Raw genomic sequence first — 14,232 nt, forward strand, 5'->3', positions numbered from 1 at the left:
GTGGAGTTTCACCTAATATTTTATTTATTCACTCAGCAAACATTTGCTGAACGTTCTTTCAACGTCAGGCAGTACTGAGATTTCAGGAAAGAAGAGGGGACAGACACTTCAACTCCAGTCAGTGATGAGTAAGTTACCCAGATAAACACAGGCTGCCACCTACACTGAGGACTACCTTTTTGTCTGTCTTTGTCTTCTTTGTACCTAATTCTGTGCTGAGTTAGTGGTAGAACCCCATACTGTTCATTTTCACCTCTCTCTTTCTTTTAAAATTCTGTGCTTTAGAACTTATGAGAGCTTACTTAACATGCCCCGCCGCCCGGCCCCTCCAGAACTTGGGATGGAACCCATGTCCTCACGCGTGTCTGACAAGTGCTGTGCCACTGAGCTAGGCCTCCAGCTCTAAGCCTCTGAGCTTAGACGTGGGGAATGAAATCACATGGCTCATCACGGCAGGATGAGCTCCCAGGACCCCTGCCCACAGCCTTTCCTTTCCCTTCCTCACACCTTGTCAGCACTAGGAAAGGGCCCTCTCTGCGTGCTTTACTTTATGGATGTTGGGGGCTGGGACCGCACAGTCAATACTGGGCTCCACCAGGTGCCCAGATTCTTGTGATCTGACAGTACAAGGTTAGTACCTCATTGCTTTTTTATACATGGATTAAGCGACAAAGTTTCACACACTTTTTGAAGTAGAGATATCAAACATTAGTAAATAAAACCATGACTTGTCCTCTCCCCATTCTTAGAATACATATATGGAAATTTTATTCATATAACAACTTTTTACTCATCATATATGTGCATATACACACATGTGCACATATGTGCACATATATGTATATATACATCGTATGTGTATACATATATACATACACATATATGGCTTGTGTATGACAGAGATAAAGGCAGCCAAAACCCATATATATGTGGTGTGTGTGTGTGTGTGTGTGTGTGTGTGTGTGTGTGTGTGTGTGTATAACAGAGATAAAGATGGCTTAAAACCCACTTTTTCATAGTGGTTTCAGAGCAGGAGGCCTAACTTTTAGTTTTGAAATTCTGATTGTAAGCTTCAGCCCTCTTTTAGTGTTCATATAGAATAAAATAGACTTTCGGGGACTGCAGCGATGGCTCAGCAGTTACTAGCCCTTGCTGCATCCCATCAGCCGTGTAACAAGCTGGCATTCTGTAAACAACCTTTATCCCCAGACCCAAGGAGTCCACTGCTCTTTCCTGGTCTCTGTAACACACGTGCACACTCCCCCCTCCACACATGTAACTAAGTGAAATAAGTCTAAAAACCCCGTGTTCAGTAGAAAATGGAAAGCGCCACAGGAAGCTGAGAAGAGAACAAGGAGTGTGAAATGGAGAAATTGTGATTTAAAAAGGAAGGAAAGGGGAAAGGAAGGAAGGAAGAAAGGAATAGGGTGAGAGAGGAAGGGAGGGAGAGGAGAAGGGAGGAAGGAAGGAGCTAACTCAGGGACAGAGCGACTGAGATGGTGACCTGACTTCCCAAGTGCCTCTGGGTTTGCCAGACGAGTTTGCCAGCCAGATCAACAGACGAGTTAGTTTATTAGTTATAAACAGTGTAACTATCACCAAATGTCTACACACACACACACACACACACACACACACACACACACACACACACACACACAAAATCCCTTCCTATCAAGTTTGCAGATTTGAGCCACGTGAAGATGTTTTGAAAAAAAAAAAAAAAACATGGGAAAAAAGGCAAAGAAAGAAATGATTGGAAGCCACAGTGTGTCCACCAAGAATTTAAATGTCACTTACCCAAAGGACAGGGTGAACCAAACAATCGTGAGCTTTATGGTGTTCTCCCTGACTGGGTAGTTGAAGCATCTCATAAAAGTCAACCAAATCTGTGAAATACAGGCGGTTAGTTTTCTTACACAGTGAAGGTGCTCTCCAGCCCTTGCCATCAAATCAGAAAGAGCAGGGGTCTTACAGAGCTCAGTTAATATCAACAAAAATATAAAGTTTTACCATCAACACAGAATGTTTTTCCTTCCTTCCTTCCTTCCTTCCTTCCTTTTTTCTTGCAGCCTTAGTGACTGAACTTATCTTCTTGGGTGCTAAACAAGGGTCCCCCCACTGAACTACATCCCCAAGCCCCTTTTACTTTTTTATTTTGAGACAGGCTCTCACTAAACTGCCCAGGCTGGCCTTGAACTTTCAATCCTCCTGCCTCAGCCTCCTGGGGCCCTGGAATTACAGGCCTTAACTACTCAGCCTGCCCAGCAATGCTTATTTTTCAGCTTTCTGGAGGCCAACAGATACCAAGACAGACTTTCCTTGCCCTAACTCCCAGCCTGACACATTCCTACACAGAGCGGACAAGCCCTCCTCATGAAATAGGCACACTCTTGATCCCTTGTGCCCAACCCTACATGTCAGAAGTTGGCATGTAGGTTGCTATGAAACTCATACTTACTCCGTAGAGTTCTGTGCGGATCCGAACAAAACACCTCCTGTACCATGTCCCCGTGTCGCTCTCGATTTCAATGAGCTCGTCTATTTGCTTGGGGGTTTTGATTTTATTTACCTGTGGACAGCAACAGAGTGCAAAGTGCTGAGTTATCTTTCCTGAAGTTGCTGAGTTTAGGCCATTTATTTTAAGTGAACAAATCAAAACTCTTAACAGAAAGTGGTATTCTGTAAGAACTCTTCATGCACAGGAGAATACTGGCAGAGACCTACAGATCCAAAGGACATCTAAGGAAACCTAACATGACTTAGTGATGGGGGATGCCATAGAGAAATGGGGAGTGTGAGCCAGTGGGGATAAGGTGACAAGAGACAAAATGACTCCTGTTGCATAAAGACCCATGTCAGCAGATTAAACACCAGAGAGATGAGCTTCTGCATTTTTACTGTTACTTTTCTTAGAGACTTTTTTTTTTGGGTGGGGGAGGGACACCTACTTATTTGATTAATGTGGCTTTTAAATGTAGTCATTTTTTTTTAAAAAAAGGATTTATTTACTTATTCTGTATTCAGTATTCTGCATGCATGTGTGCCTGCATGTCACAAGAGGGCATTAGATCCAATTACAGATGGTTGTGAGCCACCATGTAGTTGCTGGGAATTGAACTCAGGATCTTTGGAAGAACAGCCAATGCTCTTAGCCTCTGAGCCATCTCTCCAGCCTCCTTAAATGTATTTCTTATCACTTGTCTACTTGACTTTTATCCATAGAGCACCACCATGGCCTGTTTTTCCTTCACCCATAGGCTAACCTGGTGACTGGCCAGCAGACATCTACAAGTGGTTACAACGGAAAATGTTTCCACTGTGAGCCTCAACCATGACTCTTCAGTCCCATAAGAGAAAGAAAGGATGAAGGTTCAGTGGGACTTAAGGCAGCCTCTTGGAGCAGGCTTTCAATACAGGGACAGAATGATGGGTGGTGGGATGGGAGAAAGGAGCGAGGGGGGCGGTGGAGAGTTCATCTTTCCCACCATTTTGCATGAAGAGGACATAATGGTGTGTATGCTATCTTCCCTGGGGGCTGAGGGGGATTTTCTGGAGAGGCTGACAATATCCCAGATGGAAATTCTATTGAGATACCATTTGGAAGCTGGGTCTCTTGTTGTCTTTCAAATTGTGCTAGGCTGACAATAGTCTTCTTTTGACTATATGAGCAAAATGTCACTACTTAATCAAAAATACTTCTGAGTTAAGGATGGGATTTCAAATAAAGTATTTGGAGAACTTATTTTTTTTGAGACATTGTCTTACTGTGTGCCCAGGCTAGCTTTAAACTTGAGATCTTACTGTCTCAGGCTCTTAGGTGCTAGGCTTACAGCAGTGTATAAGCAATGCCCATTTAGATTTGTTTTTAGTTCTTTAAAAAAAAATCATCCAGTATTTAATTTTTGAGAGCTTTTACTTCCCCATTCAGCAATATTTATTTTTTCATAATTCATTGGCTTTCATGGGAGATACAAATATCATATATCACACTCTTCAAACAATCACAAAGAAGTAAAACTGGAGGCCTGTATAGCTCAGGACGGAAACAATGTTCAGGGCATCTGACTTGGCAGAGAGTCTCGTGGACTCCAGCATTTGACCAGAGACTGATGGGGAAGATGCTGTTTGCCACATATGAAAAGTGTGGAGAGAATGCCAGGTGGGAGGGATACCAAGCCACAGACATCTAGAATTAGGAGTGAAGACAGTGTACTGGACAATGGGGGAAGTGTGTGAACTTCTTCTTCTTCTTCTTCTTCTTCTTCTTCTTCTTCTTCTTCTTCTTCTTCTTCTTCTTCTTCTTCTTCTTCTTCTCTTCTTCTTCTTCTTCTTCCTCTTCTTCTTCTTCTTCTCTTCTTCTTCTTCTTCTTCTTCTTCTTCTTCTTCTTCTTCTTCTTCTTCTTCTTCTCATTCTCCTCCTTCTCCTTCTCTTTCTTCATTTTTTGGAGACAGGGATTTTCTGTGTAGCTTGGCTATCCTGGACTTGCTTTGAAGGCAAGACTGGCCTCAATCTCACAGAGATCCATCCGAGTCTGCCTCCCCGAGTGCTGGGATTATAAGAGTGCACCACCACGCCCAGCTTGTATTTAGGCTTCTGGAAGATGAGTGTAAGCGTTAGGACATTGGGCGATGAGCACAGAACAAAGTCAGTAGCAGATGAGATGCCAAGCTAGGAGTAATGATCGCCGATGTCTAGGAGACCAAATAACAGGGCGTGGGGATTTATTGGATACCACGAGGATGAAGAAAGCAAACGAGTAAGATGGTTTGCAGGTTTAACTTTGGGTGGTGCTTGTAATACTTGCTGGTGGCATTTGGGGTAAGGAGGAGGTTGGGGGCTTTCAGGGTGGGAAGTTCTGGTTAAGAAGGTAGTTTTTGAAGGACCTTTGGATACACACGATGTCCACAGAGCCCTTCAATACATGTACCTGGAGATCCGCGCAGCAGGAGTCACAGAGAAGTAGCAGGAAATAGCTGAGGCCAGCCAAAGAGGATAGATAGGAGTGAAAGAGAAATCAGCTGAGGCCTGGGGGGGGGGGAGGGCAGGGAGGGGGGGCAGGCGATGGCTCAGCAGGTAAGAGTGCTCACTGCTGAAAGCACAATGACCTGAGTTTGAATCCCGAGCACTTATGTAAACCGTCCAACGGAGCCAGTGCTGCGGTGGCTGCAGAAAAGAGCCCCACTGTCCTCCATCAGTGAAGTAATGTATAATTACTTTGTAGAAAAGAAGCTGGACCTTGGTTTTATTGCTCAGGCCATGAAGCAAGTGAGTGATGGAGCTGGGCTTTAAACGCGTACACATCCGCTTTACCTAGGAGACGAGGCACCAGGGTACCCTGAATTTCCCATGTAAGCAAGGAAATGTGTTAAGCAAGTTTCAGATGAGGCAGGAGCAATGGCCTGACAGGGCAGAGGTGGTGGCCCAGCTGAGACCCCAGTCTTCTCTGATAGCATGATAAAGAGAACCTATTGGTGATTGTCGAGAGGATATCTGTGTATTGTACGGATGTAGCACCTGTCAATAAAAAATCTGATGGCCTATAGCTTAGGCAGGAAATAGGAAGTGGGACATCCAGTAGGCAGAAAGGATTCTGAGATAGAACTAGGTGTGCCCGAGATTCTCCTGGGAAGATGTGAGGAGGAAGGATGCATGGTACCTGAGTAGGATATTATTATTTAACCAACCATCAGGCTTGGAGTTTTAGATAGGTGTTGGTAGATTGGCAGTCTCTGGGCCAAACACAGTCCTCTGCTTATTTGTTTAAATAAAGTTTTATTGGAACGCACCAAAGCCCACGGTTTAGATATTCTCTATGGCTGCTTGCGTTTGCTCTGCAAGGACAGCACTAAGTACTTGTGACAGAGAGTATGACTGGCAAGGCCTTAAAAGCCTGGTTCCATACAGAAAACGTCCTGAACTCTGGCATCGAGGATTCTCTGAGGAGCTGGCTCACCGTGAAGACCTTCTCTGGCTGGCCCCGGGCTCTCATGTTGGTATCATGAATTAGCTTCAGAATCATCCAGGCTTCGTCATGTTTTCCCACCTAAGAAATACACAGGCGGTCAGTGGCTAGGACATTTCTACCCCTTGCCTTTCATAACTGCGCTGCGTTTTCCGAGCACCCAGAAGGCAACCATGCCAACGTGAAGCACACGAGCTGAGGCTATCACTATAGAGCAGCAGTTCAAAGAACGCGCCTTCACCTAGAGATAATACCTTCATTTATTAAACCGTGAGTAACATCCCCTTCACCAAGTGAAAGCTATTTGCTTAGGGAAGAGTACGTGCGTGCGGTTCTGGCTGTGCGACAGCTTTTACACACCTCTTTCCATGGCTCCATGAAACCAAACCCTGCAAAATTCCATGACAGAAGGGGAGAATGCGCCTCCCCAAAAGGCAGATGTGCTTTCCCGGAAACAGCAAGGAAGCCTTTCCAGGGTACGTGGGCCGCTTGCGCTTCCGTAACAACGGGCATTACCTCCAGCAAGAATCGAGGGCTTTCCGGCATGAAGGTGAGGGCCACCACAGAGGAGACGCAGGGGAGCGCGCAGACAATGACGAAGACGCGCCAGCTGTGGAACTGGTAGGCTGAGCCCATGCTGAAGCTCCACCCTAGAAAAAACAAAACAAAACAAAAAACAGAGGAGTGAGGGAAAGCTCCTGTACACGGCAGCTGGAAAAGGCACCGTGTGGGGGCCTGCTCAGGGCTTTGTCAGTCAAGTCTTACTGTCCGCAGAGGGGTGAGAGGATCTGTAAATCAGTAACATTAGCGGGCTAAATTTAAGACCCCCTCCCCCTGAGCCTGCCCCCTCCCTTCCTCTCCCCTCCCCTCCTCCTCCTCTGCTCTCTCCCCTTCCCCCTCCCCCCTTTCTGCTAGGCAGTGCTGAGGACAAAGGTGCCTGAAATAAAAGGATCAGGATCTAAACAGGGGGTACCTGTGAGGTAACCTAAAACCAAACCCCAGTGGCAAGGTGTGGGGGGCATCAGAGGGACTAGCAAGGAGAATCCTAACTTCTAAGCAGACACCGTAAAAAAGAAAGTTTTATTACAATGTAATGAGAACACTCACAATGGGGCACAGATAGGAATCCCTTCAGAAGCTGTCATTTGCATGAATACAATACTCAAAGCAGAAATCAGCCAGGGTTCCCAATAAGAAAGGATGAGGCAGCCAGGAGCGGCATACGACTTTAATCCCAGCACTCAGGGAGACAGGGGCAGGTGGATCTCTGTGAATTCGAGGCCAGCCTGGTCTACAAAGAGAGTCCAGGACAGCCAGGGCTGTTACATAGAGAAACCTTGACTTGGAAAAACAAAAACAAAAACAGAACAAGGCACATCAAATCTAATTGAAGCTAGAACTCGGTTTACAGAGGGACAAATGGACTATGTGAGGTGGAACGCTAGTCTTCAGCAAAGCTTGGTGGCCAGAAGCCTTCTGCGAACAGAAGACAGGTCCTGTCTCTACGTCCTCTCCCCAAGGGAACTGTGTGTTTGTCCTTTGTGGGAACCCGGGAAGTCTCTGGAAGTGACATAATCCCACAAGCTACAAGCTAAAGTCACAAGATCTTTACTGCCAGGATTCAAGATGGAATTGCACACCAGCACCTAGACTTGTGCAAGTGACAACTTGCCCACGGTGCTGTTGGCAAGGGGCGTCACCACCAGTGGCATGCAATACCAATCCTGCACTAGTTTTGACCTAAGTATTTAATATGGGGAGAGTAAGTGCGTTGCTGAGTTAATTATATGATTAGCTTTTGGGAAACGTGATTACTTTCAATACCTTCTATAGCCTAGGTTCAGAAGCCTCACATATCTAAAATGCAGAAGAAATTCTATGACAGAACAAAGAGAACATGACACGCTCATTTCACACAATCCCAGAGCTTCATATAAAGACTCTCTTTAAAGAACTCTGAACCTTATTATTTTCAACACTGGGGGAGAAGCTTCCCGTGACTGGGTTTAATTTCGAGTATAACACTTCCCACAGAATAGAGGGAGGAAGAACAAAGGCCAAAGGGGGAGGCCTCTGGTGTCACAGTTCAAAAAAAATGAGAGCTCACAAGGTGACCCTTTAAATGGAAAATAGGTCCAAGGGATTTAACCATGTCTCTACAGTGGGCGGAGCAGGGCACTTCTGCAATAGACAGAAAAGCGGTTCCACTCCCGTCAAAGGTTCTCACGCTGACCTCCAGACCCGAAGATGCAGGAGTTACAGGCGAAGGGAGACATTACTGTTACTAAGTCAAGGATCCCCAGAGAAAGAGGTTATCCAGTATTGTAGAACGGAGCCAAATGTAAATGCAAACATCCTAAGAAAGAAAGAAGGCAGGCAGGGGAATCGGCATGCTCAAGTTTCCTTTCTATTATGGTGATAAACACGATGACCAACAGCAACACGGAAGGAGAGGGTTTGTTTCATCTTAGAGCTTACAGCCCATCAGGAACAGAAGACAGGGCAGGAATCAGGAGGCAGGAACTAAAGCAGAGGCCACCAAGCAACACTGATTACTGGCCTGCTCCATAGCTCGCCCAATCTGCTTTCCCATACCTGCCCAGGAGTGACACTGCCCATAGCGAGCCGTGACATCCTAAGTCAATCATTAACCAATTAAAATGCCCTACAGCCTCCCCTGCAGTCCATTGTGAGGGAGGCATTTTCTTAGTTGAGGCTCCCTTTCCCAGATGACTCTAACTCGTGTTCTCAGCGTTCCTGAGCGCCATCCCAAGGAAACTTAAATCTGAATGCAAGCGCCGTGTAAGCCCTACTGAGCAATCTCAGAGTAGGATGAAGGAGAGGACTGTGGGATCAAACCCCACTCCACTGGGAAAATGGGCTGTGTATTCAAACATGTCTCGCGTAGTAAAATGGCTTGTCTGGATCTAAACCTCACAGTTGGCACTGTGCCCTTTATTATTATTTTTTTTCTAATCTTAAAAATGGTTCTTGCAAAGCTGATGTTTCTAATTGTCCTTTGGATTTTGCTAAAATACTCATTAAAATGTCACACTGTGGGATTTATCTACAGATAATATAAATGCCATGCACGGGAGGACCTCGATTAGGGTGGTACAGAAGGCTGTTGTAGCCTGGCTTCAATCAGTGTGACGCTAATAAAAGAGGAATGTATTTTGAATAATAATCAAGGCTCTTGCCAGCCTTACCCTGCTGCCACTGCAGGGCCCGGTGACTGCCTCCTCATCTGCCTCCTCAGCTGCCAGTTGTTCAAGGAATATGGGCAAAGTATGTGACACACACAGAGGACGCTGGCTCCTACATTTTTTTTGCTAGGATATATCCTGTAAGCCCCGGTATTCTTGGTACCCACTTTGCTAACCTGCTTTCCGCTTACCAGTTATGCAATGTCATCAACAAAATTGTCTTTGTCAAGAAGGGAGATTTTAGGTGCAAGACTCAGAGCCAATGCACTAAAGAAAATCTTCAGTATTGTACAAGGATGTCAAGTCTGAACAGCTAAGACATAAATCAACTGTGTATTTTCCTCTTGGTCTTGTCTCACAAGGCACAGACCAGCTAAGATTCTCTTCAAGTGGCTTAAAGTTCACTTTGTCCAGTGAGAAAAATGTAAGGAGTGGGGACGATGGCCGGGTAAGTTTCTGGTATTATTGCTACGGAAATAAACATTTATACCCTTAACATGTCACTGGCTTAAAATATAAAAACTATATAATCAGCATAAAACTTGAATGTCGGGCTAGCGACTTCGGCTGTCAGGCAGCCAGTGTCATCCTCGATGCTAAGGTTTAACTACTTGCAGCTGGACGGTCCTTCAGAGACATTCGTCTCTTATTTATAGCAAAATAAGTAAAGATGGGTGAATAAATACCTAACGATGTTAGTGGGCGCACAGGGACATGAACTATGTTGCAGCCAGCCATCTGATAAAAATCATGTGAGGGTTGGACAAGAACGAGGCAGATCTTCCTGGTGGAACCTGGAAAATGTCCAAGTGGAAAAAGAGAAGCTTCCTCGAAATGGGATGAACAGCAACGATTTCATTTTCATATGCACATAAAAAACATATCGTCTGATCTAGAAGAGCCATGGTCTGGAATGGCACTGAGCTGTCTCGGGTTACACACGGCAGGAGGAGGTTGCTTGTGGGCACTTTCTCTCCTGACATTATTTCTTTAGTTTGCAAACTCTACGTAACCTTTTTATCACTTCTCACTTAAAATGAAACCAGCAAATCACAGCTGTAGGCCTTTGACGTTCAAGTGACTCAGGCACCTGCGGGAGAGGAGGGGGGAACTGGCATTATAGCTCTTTTCACTGACTGACCTATCAGTCTTGGGGAGTTGAGTAGAGGAACATTGAAGAAGAGAGGTTGAGGTAATCTAACCAACGCTAAGGAATGTATGAAAAACCTGTCTGGAGAAACCCATTTTGTAAGATAATTAAAAATACAATAAATAATTTTTAAAAAAGAGTTTGAACACAGATACCCTGCATGGGTGGATGCGCAGAACAGTTATTGCTGTTATTACTGGTTTTCTGAAACAGGGTCTCGTTATGTATCTCTGGCTGGCCTTGAACTCACAGAGCTCTACCTGCTTCTGCCTCACTAATGCTGAGATTAAAGGTGCCGAAATTAAATAAAATCTCAGTATGGGGCATGAGATAATCACCAAGCTATTACTAGTCAGGGAGGTCCTAGAAATTCCCAATATAGCTCATTTTGGTTTTAGGGCATAAAGAAATCCACCTGGGGGAGGGAAGGGTGGAGAAATGACTTAACAGGAGCACTAAGCACTCTTCTAGAGGACTAGGGTTCAATTCTCAACACCCACATGGAGGCTAATCATCATCTGTAACTCCATTCCCAGTCAATCTGACGCCCTCTTCTGGCCTTCACAGGTACTGCATCCACATGGTGTAATACATGCGAAGTACACATACACATTACAAAACTAAATGAAATGAAAAAAAAAAATGTAAAAGCTCTAAATAATTTAAAATAGTCCTCCCTGAAGGATAGCTTTATAGTGCCAGGTCTATGAAGTGCTGTACAGGCTCCTAGGGGAGATTAGTTGTCAATGTATTGAACTCCATGTGTCACAATGCTGACCTGCCAGGCCCACTGGAACAACAGTGGCATGGATGTTATGGGGGCAGCCAGTTACTTTTTAATTGTCTTTGAGGCTTGCTTGTTAGGAAACAATGCAAGCCTGGTATTGCAAACCTGTTAAAAGCCTGTGGCCCAGGAGGTTACAGACCCTAGAGATGGGGTGGGGGTATCTATTACTGTGGTTTTGCTAAACAGACATATTTATTGTCAAACTGTTTCTAAGTATTTATGTCTATAGCCAGAGATTAGTGCTCCTCCCAACCTTGGCCAGAGAGGTTTTTTCCCCTGTGGAAAGCAGTTAATGTTGTGGCTCACTATTGGTTGACGTGCAGAGAAACTTGCAAGCCAGAAATTGGGGGGTGGGGGGGTGGGGGCAGTCTCTGTTCTTTTCCCTTCTGACGGTGTCAGTCACTGAGCAATGAGATTCTCTTTCTGTGTTTCTCCAAAACTTGTTCCTTTATCTCCCTTCCTCATACCTGTCCTGGGCCGCCTTGGTAGACACAGGCACAGTTGGCTCAGCTCTGCATGGCTGTGCCTGTTTCATGGCCCATTTACTTACGCGTATTATGGTTATTGCTCTGACACCTTGAGCCTTGGATTAGTCCACAGTCCTCCGCTGAAAGGCAACCTCTGACATGGAATGAGCCCTCTGAGTTTCAGCCCTTTGCCTTCCAACCTCTTATGACTGACCAGGGCCCCGTCATTAGGTAATTTGAACGCTGTTTCTCTAATGGAGTTCCCAGATTCTACTTGACTTGTTCTAGCTTTTATATGTCATCAAGAGAATGTTGGGTAATAAAGAGTTAGCTCACAGGGCCTGGAGAGACAGCTCGGTGCTTAGGAGCACCGGACGCGTTTGCATAGGACTTGGGTTCAACTCCCGGAATGGCAGCTCACAACCATCTGTAATTCCAGTTCTAGGGGCTCTGACCCCCCCTCTTCTGGTCTCTGCAGGCACCATGTATGCATGTGGAGCACATACATTGCAAGCAAGACACAAATCTCTTTTTGGAAACCACATTGTATACCTCAACTAGCTTAAAATCTTTCAGGATGAGTCCACTTAGCCTAAGAGACCTGGCCGTGTCCATCCCTCCAGTCTTTTCTCTAACAAGCCCCTTTCCACCCCCTTGGATGGGTTTTTGTGCCAACCCACTGTGTCTTCTGTGTTTGTTTGTTTTTTGCTTTGTTTAAACAAGATCTGGATAAAGTAGTCCACACTGGCTTTCAAACTCACCATCCTGCCTCAGCCTCTTGAGGGCTAGGGTAACAGGAGTATCCGGTCACGCCCACCCTGCCAACACAGCCCAGTTCTGCAGCAGAGGGGCTGGGAGAGCTGTCTTGTAACCTCCAAGTGATATTGAGGCCAGTCCTCCCTTTCAGCTGACCTGGAATACTCCTAAACTCTGTAAATTCTTCCTGATGTCTCCTTCTCCTACACAGTGACTTGGGTGGCCTATATATTCCCAAAGGCCTTAGCAGGTGCCAGGCATAGAAGAAAGCCACACTGGAAGCCGCTGAGAATCCATATGTTGTCTGTACCTTGAGGGGAAGCCCCATGCCTTATTTATCTTTAATATGGTATTAGTAACTAGACAAATGCTTCTTTAAGTAATGAGCAACTCTTTGGGTTCTTTTCAAATCAGAGTTTGTCTAGAACATTCCAAGGTGTGCATGTGTGTGTGCACATGTATGTGTGTTTGCAGAGCAGAGATCAACTGCAGGTGTGGTCCCTTAGAAGCTATCCAACATACATGTGTGTAATACATAATATATAGCTATATATTCTATATTTATATATACATATATTTATATATGCATGTCTTATATAGAGGGGACAGAGATACACACACACACAGATTCTCTCACTGGTTGATTGGGGCTTTTTGGTAAGTAGGATGTTAAGATATAGGCTGGCCATTGAGTCCCAGGGGTCTGCCTGTCACCACCTCTACAGTGTTGGGATACAAACATATACCAACACAGCTGGGCTTTTTACACTGATCAAACTCAGCTCCCCATGCTAGCAAGGCAAGCCCTGTGCCAACTGAGCTATCTCCCCAGCCCCGAAAGTAATTTAGTTGGCAACATATCTATTATGTTTCCTCATTTTCAAACACATGAATTTTTCTTAAACATTTTTTCTAGTTTAATTTTAATGTGATAAGAACACATGCTCCATAGGTTTTAAAAAATATTTGGCACCTGCTTTATAGCTTAGCCAATTTTAAAATTGGTCTATGAGGGGGGCCAAAAGAACGTCTGCTCTGTAGCTACCAGGGGCAGAGTCTGTGGATACCCAGGGTCAGATCTGTTGATCATGTTTACGTCTTCTGCATCCTTATTGGACCCCACCCCCCATTTTGTGTTAAATTTTATTTGTTTTCTGTGGGAAGTCTGGCTTAACAACACAAACAGACAATCACTAGAAATGGAATAATACACCTGTGATGAAATCAAGACACCCCCCCCCCCCCATTTCAAGCCTCTGCTAGCATACTTCCTCGTGCCCTGGTGAGTGGCAGAGGTCATCGGGAGCCCATACCAGTGGTGGGGGCAAGAAAACAGCATAGAAATCGAGGCTCACTTGAGTAGTCATTGAAGACACAACGTGAGATAGTCTAACTTTTTTAACTAATAGGAATTAAAAAACAACAACAACAACTATGGGCTGGAGAGATGGCTCAGAGGATAGGAACACTGATTGCGCTGATTGTGCCTCGGTAGATTTCATGGTGTTGTAAGTTTGTTTCAAAGCACCTTCCCACAAACAGGCAACATTTTAGAAGTTGGATAAATTGGATGTGGTCAAAGTCAGTAGCAGGACTGAACCGAGGGAGGGCAGGTTTCTCAGCTGTGCTGGTGACTGAGGGTCCTCCCCAGCCCCCACTTCCTCACGTGAGCCGTAAACAAAGCTTGTCCTAACTCAGTGCGATCTATGTGGGGGAAATTTTTTTTTTAATGGATTAATGAATTTGTTTTCTCATGGACATAGCTAATACTTCCGCAAGCATATATTAGTCTCCTTGTTGGAAAAATAAAAGATTCACGAGTCAGCAAACCAATACTGAACTAACTCCACGGGGGCAGGGGCGGGTCTCCCAACACATCTAAAACACGCTTCCTTTAGAT

The 14,232-nt window shown here is 45.1% G+C and overlaps 1 protein-coding gene across 1 annotated transcript in view; it reads right to left on the reverse strand.

The window, feature by feature from the left end:
• Positions 1 to 14,232, reverse strand: part of Sv2c (synaptic vesicle glycoprotein 2C) — a 103,380-nt gene that overhangs the window by 17,256 nt on the left and 71,892 nt on the right. The window contains exons 4-7 of the mRNA XM_051172512.1: positions 6,483 to 6,616; positions 5,958 to 6,047; positions 2,462 to 2,572; positions 1,801 to 1,889 (exon numbers count right to left, since the gene is read on the reverse strand). Of these exons, the coding sequence (XP_051028469.1) occupies positions 1,801 to 1,889; positions 2,462 to 2,572; positions 5,958 to 6,047; positions 6,483 to 6,616 (424 nt within the window). The remainder of the gene's footprint in view (positions 1 to 1,800; positions 1,890 to 2,461; positions 2,573 to 5,957; positions 6,048 to 6,482; positions 6,617 to 14,232) is intronic.

This window comes from Acomys russatus, chromosome 30, assembly GCF_903995435.1.
Source record: "Acomys russatus chromosome 30, mAcoRus1.1, whole genome shotgun sequence".
Lineage (NCBI taxonomy): Eukaryota > Metazoa > Chordata > Mammalia > Rodentia > Muridae > Acomys > Acomys russatus.